The sequence below is a fragment of the Ochotona curzoniae genome, unplaced genomic scaffold (assembly GCF_017591425.1).
Source record: "Ochotona curzoniae isolate NIBS_2020 unplaced genomic scaffold, NIBS_Ocur_1.0 contig_4792, whole genome shotgun sequence".
NCBI lineage: Eukaryota > Metazoa > Chordata > Mammalia > Lagomorpha > Ochotonidae > Ochotona > Ochotona curzoniae.
The window spans coordinates 5,234,144-5,247,415 of NW_024466389.1; the positions used below are offsets into that span (position 1 = coordinate 5,234,144).

Sequence of the window (13,272 nt, forward strand, 5' to 3'; positions counted from 1 at the left end):
ACTAAATGGGAGAAATACATCAAAAGGGAAAAAACATAAAGATGTAAGACAAAAAGTTTCAAACATTAAATCCCCCTACAACTGCAGCCTCTACAACCTCATAAACAATCAAACAATAATCAAAAGTATATCTCTATGATGTTAATAGAATCACCCTACATTTCTTCTAGTTAAAAAATTATGAAAGTGGCTAAAACAGCTACATTTTCTATGCTCTAAAGAGTTGCAAGGACAAGCTAACCTTTAAGGTCACAGTAACTATATTTTTGCCATAGCTGTTTCAGCTCTTACTCCCATCACTTCCATTAGTATGTAAAATTCTTGTTAAGCTGTTTCCCAGAAGGCATGCTATATGTCTGGGCCCGATTTCAGGGCAATGGGTAGGCACACAATAAGGTGTCCAGAAATGGCATGGGTTTAATTGTACTCCTGTGCGCAGTTAAAGGCCCACTCACCAAGACATTATCAATAACATTAACTCTTAAGCTCACAGTAGTTGCCAAAGCCATCCCACAGGGGCAAACAATGCCTCAATAGATTACAGAATTCTTAGTGGGGTGCTTGAATGTCCATGCAAACAGGGGGTAAGACTGCGTCAAGGAGGTCAGAGAGAAATCCACCGGGCCCTGCCAAACAGCTGGAAGCTCCCCAGGCCCTGCCAAGCAGGGAGCTGTTCTCTTCACACCTTTGTGTCATCCATACCTACTGCACGGACCCCAGCATTGAAGAAGAGGAAAAGGACTTCAAAGGAACCCAGGAAGTAACTCATAGTTTTTCTTCATTAGGGAAAAGGGAGCTGAGAGGACTGGGGACGCAGTCCCTGGTTAACCTGGCCAGGGTGCAGCTGGAAGCCTGAGCGGGATGTGGCTGGAGAGTTGGGTAGCAGTGTGCGTGATGGAGGTTTCAAGTGTGTTTCTCAGGGCCAGCCTGCTTCCCGTGCCCCCGGGATCACCCTTACTGCCAGTCTCGGTAGAGGTTGGGTGGTCTCGCATGTCACGGGAAGTATAATTCTCACAACCCTCCCCCCCCGCCAAAGTTTTTTTTAAGATTTGCCTATTTTACTTGAAGGAGTTACAGGGTCGGGGAGTGGGGCCTGGGGAGAGACAGGTTGATCTTCCATCCACTGGTTTACTCCCCATGTGGCCACCATGACCAGAGCAGATCTGGTCTGATCTGAAGCCAGGGGTTCTTCTAGATCCCTCATCTGTATGCAGGAGCTAGGATCTTGGGCTGTCCTCTAGTGTTTTCCCAGGCACTTAGTGGGGAGCTGGGTTGGAAAAGGATCAGCCAGGACACAAATCAGCACCCTCATGGGATGCCAACACTGCAGGTCCAGGATTAACACCCTAGGCCACTGCATCGGCTCCGCTGTTCCCAGTCTTAAATATGTCTGAGGAATAATTTATTTGGGGGAGTAGTCATGTAGATATGCAAGTTCATATGAATTTGCATAAAAATGCCTCACTGCCTTCAGCCTTGGCAATCACTGTAAGACACTGATTTAAGGGATGGGGTGTCGGCTAAGGATGTGAGCTCTGTTTACACATCCTGGATCTTCCGCCTAGCTGGCTGGTTCTGTGTTATTGGGTAAATTACTTAGCTGTGATGCCTTCGTTACGGATGCACTGAGAGTGTTAGCAGGCATAGGGCACTTATGTCCTCCGGTAGAACTGGTGCGTGCTGTCTTTTGGATAGAAGCAACTTCTTTGCTTTATATCAGCATTTGTGAGTGGGTAGGGAAATGTTCCTGCTAGAATCATGTCTGCTGGTCACACGGTTATGTGCGCCTGAGCCTTAGTAATACTGTCTGCTTCTGGGGTTGGAACGTCTGCGCGTAGCCATGCCCAGTGGAATCCAGCAAGAGAAAGAGCTAAGCACCATAGCAACGGTTGCTATTTGCATCCTGAGCCGCAGTTGCCTGTGACAGATTTATTTTTTAATCCTGATCTCACTGATAGCCTGGGATGTGGCTGTGCTCTAAAGAAGTGGGTGGGTTGGCCTGTCCAGGCTTTGAGAATTCATGAGCACATGTTCAAGGATTCCATTCCATGTGAAATGTGAGGCGTCAAGGCTTTGTGTGTGCGAGAAAGGAGGCAGTTGGGCTCTGACAGGGTGCGGCCCTGATGCGTATAGTGTCACTGGGTGGTCAGAACGCCCTGTTGGTGCGGCTGGGAGTCGGAAAGTGACTTTGCTGTTTGTAGCAAAGTGACTTCGTAGTCTGCGATTCCCTTATAATAACTCAGAGAATATTACACATCTACACACATACACATAATTGTGTAACAGCTTCCATATTGTGGTCTGTGAATTTCAGAAATAAGATTATCTTCACAAGGAATGTTTTATTACTAAATGTCTTCCTGAAATAGATAACAAGACTTTTAAAAATGATACCTCAAATAACGGTTAGATTAATTTATTAGTTCTCTATGTTTTATTTCTGATGCATTGAAATGTTTTAAGCCTTAATGAGATGCTTTGAAATAGTAATACCGGGCTGGTGCTGTGCTGCCTGCCATGCTGGCATTTCATATGGACTCTAGTTTGAGTCCCAGCTGCTCCACTTCTTTTTTTTTTTTCCCCAAGATTTTTTATTATTTTATTTGAAAGATATAGAAAGGAGAGACAGAGAGAAAGATCTTCCATCCACTGGTTCACTCTCCCAAATGGCCGCAGCAGCCGGAGCTGAGCTGATTTGAAGCCAGGAGCCAGGAGCTTCCTCTGGGTCTGCCTTGTATGAACAGGTGCCCACAGCCCTGGGGCGCCCTCTGCTGATTTACCCAATCATAGCAGGAAGCTGGATCGGAAGTGGAGCAGTGCCCAAACAGGATGCTGATGCTGCAGATGGAAGCTTAGCGTGCTGCACTGTGTTGGCAGCTCTGCCTCACTTCTGACCCAGCTCCCTGAGAATGGACCTAGGAGAGCAGTGGAAGACATCCCATGTTCTTGGGCCCCTGCACCCATGTAGGGGATCAGAAGAAACTGTGGGCTCCTGGCTCCAGCCTGGTACAACATTTACCATTATGGACACTGGAGGAGTGAAACAGAGGATAAAAGATCTCTCACTTTCTGTTTCTGTAACTATGCCTTTAAAATGAATGAAAGAGGGCCTGGTGGCGTGGCCTAGCGGCTAAAATCCTCGCCTTGAATGCGCTGGGATCCCATATGGGCGCCGGTTCTAATCCCGACAGCTCCACTTCCCATCCAGCTCCCTGCTTGTGGCCTGGGAAAGCAGTGGAGGACAGCCCAAAGCCTTGGGACCCTGCACCCACGTGGGAGACCAGGAAGAGGTTCCTGGTTCCTGGCTTTGGATCGGCGCAGCACCAGCCTTGCGCTCACTTGAGGAGTGAATCATCGGACGGAAGATCTTCCTCTTTGTATATCTGACTTTGTAATAAAAAATAAATAACTCTTAAAAAAATAAATAAAATGAATGAAAGAAATTTTAAATAAATAAACAAAAGATAAGAATTCAGAACTCTGAGGGTAACAAATGCTAGGCAGGGAGTGTTTGGAACACTTACCCGCTGTTGCCGGGAATGTAGATTACTGCAGCCACTGTGGAGAACAGGATGGAAAATTCCTAGAAAACTAGAAATATTTGCCATGTGATTTAGTAATCCCATTATTGTGTAGATACCCCCAAATATTTGAACACAGTGAGTTAAAGAGATACCCACGTTGCCATGTTTACAACAGCGTTGTTCACCAAAGCCAAGATCTGGAATCAACCAAGGTGTCCTCAGGTGAATGGATAAAGAAAATGTGGCTGTATGCACAAAAGGGTATTATTCAGCTATAAAAAAAATTTATAGAATGAAATTTTGTGATTTGCAGCAGAATGGACTCAACTGGAGATCTTCATGTTGAGTGAAATAAACCAAACTCAGAAAGACGAATGCCACATGTGTGCCTTGTATGTGGGAGCTAAGATTTAAAAAACAAGCAAAAAAAAAAAAAAAGAGAAATGTATGTTTATGACTTGTAGGAATATAGTTTTATACCCTTTTCAAACTAATGGTCAAGAATGTTATACCTTTATAGTTTTAGTCTCTGATTGCTTAAAAATTTACTGTATCTGAGTGACATGATCATTTCTGTTCATTGTTTTGATCACTGTTTATAGCTAATACCTGTATTCCTGCTAAACCAAGGTTATTTTTGCTTTTTACTTGTTAAACTTCTTGTTCTGTGGTACAACCCACTTCCCAGTTTTGGCTGAGTAATCACTCACAGGGTGTTAACTGGTTCTGTCTACCAGTTCTCAGCACTGGTACTGCTCACTCAGTGTTGTTGGTTTGATTCTTCTCAAGTTTCATGTGTAAGTTGTCTTAAAAATGCAGTTTTTGTTTTTTGATTGCCTCATTGAGGTTGAGTGTAATGATATTTTCTGATTTAGATGTTTTGAGCATAATGTTGAATTCAAGAGATACAAAGAGGCTTAAAATTAAACATTTTTGTCTTGTAGGTATTATTAACCCAAAGAATCCAAAGGAAGCTCCCAAATCCTTCAGCTTTGACTATTCCTATTGGTCTCACACCTCGGTGAGTGCCCTCATGACAGCATGCGCCCATCCTCTGGTCTCCTTTCCCTGTCCCTCTTTTCTCTAAGCCAGAGCAGGTGCAATTCTGTTTTATGTAGCTTATCTTTCATGCAGTGAATATTATCTGAAGAATGAGTTATTTTTCTCAGTATAGTATTTTGGCTAATACAAAATTTATGCATTCGCATATACATATAAAACTGATTTCATCTATACTAGATTTATCCTGATTTGGGCATCCATGGAAAATTTAGCAGTGTTTTAAGATTTTCATGATGGATATTGTTTGTGCCAAAATAAAGATTTCTTAGTGTGCTATAAATTTGAGTTAAATGTTGAGTAACTGGCCGGCAGAGTTGGAGTGACCATAGCATCCAACTTTTGTTCTTTTTCCTGCACTGAAGTAGAACCACACAGTTTTTGAACAGTTTGAAGGAACCAACAGATCCATGGAGCCAGCAGGTGGCTAAACATCTAGGAAGAGGGAGAGAGCAGGAGCGGCTGGGTCCTAAGCAGGATTTGACTCTGCTACTGCCACAGTCATCTTTGTTAACCATGGGCTTCTGTTTCCCCGGGGGATGTTTCAGCCTGTTCCTAAAGCCTTGGAAACAAGCCCTCTCACTGGGAGCCGTGTCGACTTGGAGTGGCCGTCTTGCTGGAGTGAGCTAACAAAAGGATTTCCATAGGAGGACTTAATCTTTGATTTTTTGATTCATGTTTTTGACTTGAAAAAATCTTGAAATTCCTGTGGATGGAAGGAGTGATATATTAAGATCATAGAAACAAAATGTAGTTTCAACTAAATGATAAATAAATAAATTGATGTCGATTATTTTATACAAGACTGACCTAGACAATTCTAATAACGTATGTGTTTAATGAGACAAAGAGACTCTGGGTATGGGAACTTTGTAAATAATGTATTGGAGGTGACTGTTCTAATTCTAAACACTTGTTTATTTTGAAGGCAATAAAATAAGCATGAGAAACAATATGAATAAAATATCTCTCTGCCTCGCTCTAATCCTGACAGCCTGAAGATCCCTGTTTTGCATCTCAGAATCGTGTGTACAATGACATCGGGAAGGAGATGCTGCTGCACGCCTTCGAAGGGTACAACGTGTGCATCTTCGCCTACGGACAGACCGGCGCTGGGAAGTCCTACACCATGATGGGCAAGCAGGAAGAGAGCCAAGCTGGCATCATCCCACAGGTAGACATGAGACTGGTAGAACATGCCTCTTCACTCCCGTTCTTAACTTGCCACAACACCTAGTAGGTTTTTTTTTGTTTTGTTTTGTCAAACATTTAGACAATTGTATGCAAACGACAGAGATAAACAGCCTGTTTCCCTTAGACAGACAGACGTGCACGAGTCTGCCTTTAGAAGTAGGAGAGAGAGTGTGTTAATAAACATTTTGTTCTGTGACTTTATGCTTTAGAAGCGTCATCAGTTCTTAATGCTCTGGATCTGAAGGGACATTCTGTTGATATTTTTGAAATCTCACTTGTAAGTTATCCCTAAAGAATATAATAACTTTCAGGTTTTGATTTTTAAAATGAAGATCTTTATATTTATTTGAAAGGCAGAGTAGGAAGGCAGGCCGGGAAGGAAGAAGAAACAGTGAGAACGAGTGAAAGAACATCTTTCAGAGACAAGTTCATTCTTAGCTGGCAGCCGCAGCCAGGTTTCGCCCCGCCAAGGCGGCAGCGAGGGATTCCACACTGGCCCCTCCGCGAGGGAGGCAGCCGCCCACGTGCGCGGTCCCCCGCCTCCCCAGGGACACTAGCAGTACAAGAAGGACGGGCAGCTGGGTTAGCCAGGTTGTAAACTGGCACCCCCACTGCAGTGTGAAATGCCAGTGTTGCCAGCTGCAGCTTCACCTACCGTACTTCATTAGCCCTTGGATTTGTTTTGCATTTCATTCAATATTATCTCTTTAAATTGAGATTTCTTTTGGTGAGATCAATTACTATCACTTCTTTTAATCTTTTATTGTTTTGGAAATGGTGAAGAGTTCTGACATTTCGAACTGGCTTTAGTCTTTAATAATAAAACCTGAGTTTTGTTGTATTAGTGATAATTGGAGCTAATTTCCAATTTTTTTATGATATACCTAATGCCACCATTTATATATTCTGAAAATATAAGGTAGCTTTTTTCTAATTTTTTACTGGACTATAAGTGTATTCAGCTATCTAATAGAAATAATCAGTTATGAATAAATAGGAAATTTTCAGGAAAAATTGAATGCATATGTTTTCTTCTGTTGATGTCTGTATGAAGACATGTTTGGGAGATATCCTTTGTGTACAGTGGCAGCAAAGACCACCGCACTGATCAGGGAAGACGTGACGTGGCACTGCCTGTGTGCCATGCACAGGCCTGCGGGCTTACAGATGGTAGCTGGTCTGCCTCTCCTCGTGGGGCCTTACGAGGCAGGTGCTTTCCTCACCCTGTTCTGTGGGCAGTGAAGCCAAGGCCCGCTTGCATTTGCTCCGGTGAGTGGCAGGGCTGGGATGGACGTGCTGCCCTGGAGCCCCGGAGTCTGCCTTCCCCGCTGCGCACTGCTCCTTCAGCAATAAAGGGACCCAGCTTAGAGCAAGTGCAGTGCGTGGCTGGGTCGGTTTGGCTTATTTTCTCCTGTTCTCCCTTGAATTTTAAATTATTTTTAATTCTAGTTCTAGTATGGCTTCATACATATTTCTTTTCTGGTGGATTTTTGGATCATTTTATATTAAAACAAAAGCTTTTTTAAAAATTATTTTAAAAATGTATTTATTTTTATTAGAAAGGCAGATTTTCACAGAAAAGGAAAGATAGATCTTCCATCTGTTGGTTCACTCCCCAGATAGCCACAGCTGCCACAGCTGAGCTGTTCCTGAAGCCAAGAGCCAGGAGCTTTTTCTGGGTCTCCCACGCAGGTGCAGGGTTCCAAGGCTTTGGGCCGTCCCTCAACTGTTTTTCCAGACTACAAGCAGGGAGCTGGCTGGGAAGTGGAGCTGCTGGAACATGCACTAGTGCCCATGTGGTTTGCCAGTGCTGCAAAATGGAGGATTAGGCAATTAAGCCATTGTACCAGCTCCAAGATTTATTTATTTTCATTTGAGAGGCAGTTTTTACAGAGAGAGAGAGGTTTTCCATTTGCTGATTTATTCCCCAAATGGCCGCAGCAGCTGGAGCTGAACTGATCGGAAGCTGGGAGCCAGGAGCTTCCTCTGGGTCTCCTATGTGGATGCAGGGCCAAGGTACTCAGGCCATCCTCCACTGCTTTCCCAGGTCATAAACAGGAAGCTGGCTGGGACGTGGAGCAGCCAGGATGTGGAGCGGTGCCCTTATGGGGTGCCGGCTCTGCAGGTGGAGAAGTAGTGTGCTACGCCATCACACTGGTTCCACGCAGAAACATTTTTAAAATGTCTGTTACTTCTTTTCATGAACGTGAAGAAGGGCGAGTGGGTGAGTGTGTGTGGGTTCACTGCTCGAATGGCGTGCAGACAGGAACTTGGTGTCTTCCAGCCTGTCCCAGGCAGATAGCAGGGCCCAGCTCCTGAGCCTCACCTACTGCCTTCCAGCAGGCATCAGCAGGAGGCTGGGTTAGAGCAGGAGCAGCTGGGACTTGAACCAGGAATTCCTGTGTGGGATGTTGGCATCCCAAGAGGTGACTTAGCACACTGTGCTGCAACACCCACCAAAGCATGTTTTAATTTATTTATTTTAAAGACGATTGTTATTTGAGACTGCCATTTGTAATAAACTTGAAATTCTTTCTAGACTTCTATAGAGTTGTGAACATATAGATCATAGGGTGAGTGCCTAAAGATATGGCAAATGAAGACATTTGAAATGTTTAATATTTTGTTAAAATACACCAATTTTACATAAACACTTGGGTGATGAGGAGGAGGTTTATAGTTTTCCAGATCTTGACACTTCCTGTTCGCACTGGGAAGTCTGTGTGGCAGAGTAGCGTCTCGCAGAAAGCGAGTCTTCAGACTTGGGAAGAGCAACGTTTACAGAGTTAGAATTAGTCTTGGGTGGATGTTGTGGCGTGGCACGATAAGCCGCCACCAGGCATGCCTGCGACCAACATCAGATGACTGGGATTGAGTCCCTCCTTTGCTTCTTCCCAGTGCTGGGAAGCAGGTGAGGGCTCAGGTTCCTGTGCTAACACGGGAGACCTGGATGGAGTTCTTGTCTCCTGGCTTCTGGCTTTGACCTGGCCTTGCCCAATCTATCGAGGGCATTTAAGGAGTGACTCAGCAAATGGAATCTCTTTTACTTCGGTGACTTTCAAATATGTGTAAATGAATGCCAGTGCTGTTTCATAATGAAGTGAGGCACCGCTTGTGATGCAGGTACTCCAGATGGACACTGGTTCAAGCACCAGCTGCTCCACTCCAGTCCAGTTAGGTCCCCAGTAAGGCACTTGGGGAAGCATCAGAAGGTGACCCAAGTATCTGGGCCTTGCTACCTGTGTGGGAGACCCGACCAGAGCTGCAGGCTCCTGGCTTCAGCCTGACCCGACCCTGACCATTGAGGCCAACAGCCTGGGCCTTGCTGCCTGTGTGGGAGACCCGACCAGAGCTGCAGGTTCCTGGCTGCAGCCTGACCCTGACCATTGAGGCCATTTGTGTGTGAGCCAGTGGATGGAAGATCTCTCTGTCTCCGTAATTCTCCCTTTCAAATAAATAACTTGACTTAAAAAGATTTTTAAAAATATTCTTTTATTTACTTTCTCCTAATAGTATGCTTGCATTTAGGCATATTGTAAATGATAGTATAAAATAAAAAATACTTTGGGTTGTCAGTAATAGTCACATACAAAATATGTAGTGCAGATGGAAGAGCCATCCCACACCGGTGTTGTACTAGGAGTTGAATTTAAACACATTTAAATAAACATGAAGATTTCCCTTATGTGTTCAATGACAAACTGTAAGAGATGCAGGGCCTGTGTTCTGGACCCCCTTTCCTTCTAAGGAGACACTACCGAGGTACTGTTGTTGAGTGAGGACAAAGATCAGATGATAAGAGCATGTCCAAAGCTTTAAAATGTGATCCAAAATATTAATTTTTCCTCGGAACTTATGGCATTCAAATTTTGAGAGACAAGGAGGAAAGGGGTTTTGCTAACTTGGTACTTGGTACATGTTTAATTTGTGGCTTCTCTGAATTGCTTCCCTAGTTATGTGAGGAACTGTTTGAGAAAATCAATGACAACTGTAATGAAGAGATGTCCTACTCTGTGGAGGTGAGTACAGCCCAGGAAGTGGGGGTCTCTGCACCCCCTGCCCTCCAGGGCTGCTCTCCCAAGGCTCGGGGTTACCACTGCTGCATCGCCCGCAACTGTGCCCGCAGTTTGGAACTTTGGAACTAAATGACTGTAGTGAATGGTGTTGCAATTAAACTTTGGTTTGTAGTCCATGCTTTCATTTTTAGTTTTTACCTTCACATGTGTCTTGGTCATTAGTACTTTTGAATTGTTAAATGACCTTTTAGAAAGAATCTGTGCTAATTAGATGAAGATTTCTCTTATGTAAATCTGAATTTCTTTACTAATGTGGTTGAGCAGCTTGTAGGTGATATATATTCCTGAATGCATTTTGAGATCACACTGTTTTTCTTATTCATTTGTGTGAACTGTTGCCCATTAATATTGTTAATGTTTTCTGAGAGATAGAGGTTTTTTTAAATATGTAGAATCAGGACTCTGCCCCACCCTGCCCCTGTTATAATCGTATATGAACTTGGAAAGTTATTCTCCAGGTCATGTTCGCAGTGGCCCTTTCAGGAAGGGATCTGTGGCATTACTTAGTGCACGTTGATTTATTGGACAAAATTCGCTCTGTGTGTGTGTGTTTAAAAATTTGTTTTAAATTGTGTCCTGTGAACATGAGCCTGCTGTCTTGAGAAGCTAAGATGCCTTTCAGGCAAATTCTAGACTCTGGAATTTTTTGTTTTTCTGTAAGACTCATACACTTCCGAGTTGATTCATTCAGTTTCTTTGATATTTTTCTTTATCTGTAAAGTGTTACATACATTTACAAGTTGTTAAGAGATATGTCTTATTATTATACTTCAAAAAGGGAATGTGCTACTTTAAGAATATTTATGCTAAAATGGATTTTGTAACTAGCCTGTTGGCTTTTGAACCAGACGAGAGAATATTTGATTATAGATGATGAAGAACACACGATTTTCCTTGCATTAGCCCGAGTGTACAGGCTTGACTGGAGTTCAGAATAGCGTCTTCGTTGATACTGTCATTTCTTGCCACATTTGTGGGGCCTGTGCTGTCTCCTTTCTTCCTTTCTGCCAAGGTAATTGTTGACTTTTGACTCTGCCTTCAGTGCCTTGTGTGCAGGGCTTTGCCCACCAGGGTCTCAGCTCTCTCCTTGACCGGGCAGCTTTCCTCTGCTCCAGCTCTCCTTTACGCTTGCCTTTGCTGTCTCCTTGAGCGGGCAGCTTTCCTCTGCTCCAGCTCTCCTTGCCTGCTTGTATTCCCTTCTTCCATTATGCCAGTCGTGTTCTGCCGGTCTTTGTGTTTGCTGTCAGTCTCCTTTGCTGGACTGGCAAGCGAACGGGGCAGGGGCCTTTGGTTGGTTGTTGGTGTCTGCCAAGCACTTGCAGCAGTGCCTGGCAGATAACGGTTGGCAGGGAGTTTCCTGTTGTAATTGGTTTAAAAGCCAAAGCAGCAGTGATGACTTGGGACCGATTCCCAGGGAGGAGCAGAGCGCAGCCGCCCTCTCTTGGGTCATCCGGGACCTCTGGCTCTCCCAGAAGACCCTCTGTCTTCCTGGGATTCTGTGTATACATTTAGGCACCGCAGAATGATGAGGCATCACACGACATCCTCGGGTGACTCGCTGTTAGTGTTTGTTGTGTCGTTGTTTTACACTCCTGATGGGTGATTTTATCTTTTAGGGTTCTCAGTTTTTGTAAACTGACATTTAAGTCCAGTGTGAAATCAGACTTAAAGAAAAGGCAATAGAAATGGAGATGTGGTTCCATTTTAGATACTCTGTAGAAATTTAAAAGTGTAAAGTGTGTTATCTGCTTGAGTGATTCAGAGGGTCAAGCTCCTGGGAGAAGCACTTGGTGCGCCCTGCACCCTGCGCCCTGCGTCCTGCGCCCTGCGCCCTGCGCCCTGCGTCCTGCGCCCTGTGCCCTGCGCCCTGCGCCCTGCGCCCTGCGTCCTGCGCCCTGTGCCCTGCGCCCTGCGTCCTGCGCCCTGCTTTGCAAGTCTGACGTTATTGATTTGTAAGCAGCAGAGCCATCCTTGATGATCACATTCTTGAGTGAAGGCCGCTTGGCTGGTTTGGTTTATTTACCCGGCAGGAGTAACTGCCGCCCCCACCAGTGCGTGCAGCTTGGCAAGAGCAGTCTTAGTTCCTGTGGGCAGACCTCTGGTGGAACCTCGTTGGTTGTTTGGTAATCATGGATTTTAAAGCATGGCAGCTGTTGTGGTAAATTAAATGTTTAATTTCTGTAAGTTAAAAAATGGTAGCCTGGGGTAGGTGTGTGGCCCCATGGTCAAGAGGCCGCTAGGAGGCTGCCATCCCACAGTCAGGGCCTGGGTTCAAGTCCTGCCTCTGTTCATGACTTGGGCTTCCAGCTGGCGCAGGGGGTGATGACGCAAGGCGTTGTTGCCCTGCCGTCAGGTTGGGGACCTGGTTTGGGCTCTCCGCTCCTGGTTTTGGCCAGGCCCAGCTCCTGTTGAAATCATCTGAGACATGAACCAGCTGATGGGAGCTCTGTCATTCTGTTGGGGTGTGTATGTGTGTGTGTACACCCTCTCAAATAAAATGAATAATTAGTTTTTGTTTAAAGATTTATTTATTTTTATTGGAAAGTCAGATATACAGAGAGGAAGATCTTCCATCCATTGATTCGCTCCCCAAGTGACCACAACATCTGGAGCTAAGCTGATCCGAAGTCAGGAGCCTGGAGCCTCTTCCAGGTCTCCCTAACAGGTGCAGGGTCACAAGGCTTTGGGCCATCCTTTATTGATTTCCCAGGCCACAAGCAGGGAGCTGGATGGGAAGTGGAGCAACCAGGATATGAACCAGCACCCATATGGGATCCTGGTGCATTCAAGGTGAGGACTTCTGCCACTAGGCCAACGCACCAGGCCCATTTTATTTTTATTTTAAAGCAGTGGTAGTCTAATGTATCCATCACAGCGATAGAACGGTCCTGCTGAGGGGACAGAGTTTAGGATATACTCTTTGAGGCTTCCACTTTGCCTCCAAGTGTTAGACGTTCTTACCACTCTCATTGATCAGCCATCACCACTCCTGGTGGCCGCTCTTATCCGTAGTTAGAGACAGTGCGGTTGGAGAGTTGTGGTCACCAAGCTCTCTCGGCCTCTCTGCTCTGCAGTGTTGATGCTATTTGTTAGTCCTGTCTTGGGTAGAAGTCTTACTTCCAAGCTCTTGGAGTGACCTTAGTGTAAGTGCGTTCCTGACAAAGATGAATTTGAGAAAATTTAGATAGCTGGTAAATTGCTACCAAAGTATGTTTCTAATGAAGTAGCAACCACTGTGTGCCAGAGATTCCGTGTTCGCTCCTTCCTCCTGCGGAAGTCAGAAAGCTATACCTAAAAGCAAAGCAAAATGAAAACATTTGTTTGCCAGGGCTGTGGCAGAGCACAGTAAGCTTCCACTTGCAGTGCTCACATCTCATATGGGCTCTAGGTTGAGTTCCAGCTGCTCCACTTCTGGTCCT

The 13,272-nt window shown here is 44.9% G+C and overlaps 1 protein-coding gene across 4 annotated transcripts in view; it reads left to right on the forward strand.

Annotated features, from left to right (window-relative positions):
• KIF1B (kinesin family member 1B) overlaps positions 1-13,272 on the forward strand; it is a 152,513-nt gene that overhangs the window by 38,169 nt on the left and 101,072 nt on the right. For all 4 annotated transcript variants that reach the window (XM_040987888.1, XM_040987889.1, XM_040987890.1 and 1 more), the window contains exons 3-5: positions 4,469-4,545; positions 5,578-5,757; positions 9,731-9,796. In XM_040987888.1, the coding sequence (XP_040843822.1) occupies positions 4,469-4,545; positions 5,578-5,757; positions 9,731-9,796 (323 nt within the window). The remainder of the gene's footprint in view (positions 1-4,468; positions 4,546-5,577; positions 5,758-9,730; positions 9,797-13,272) is intronic.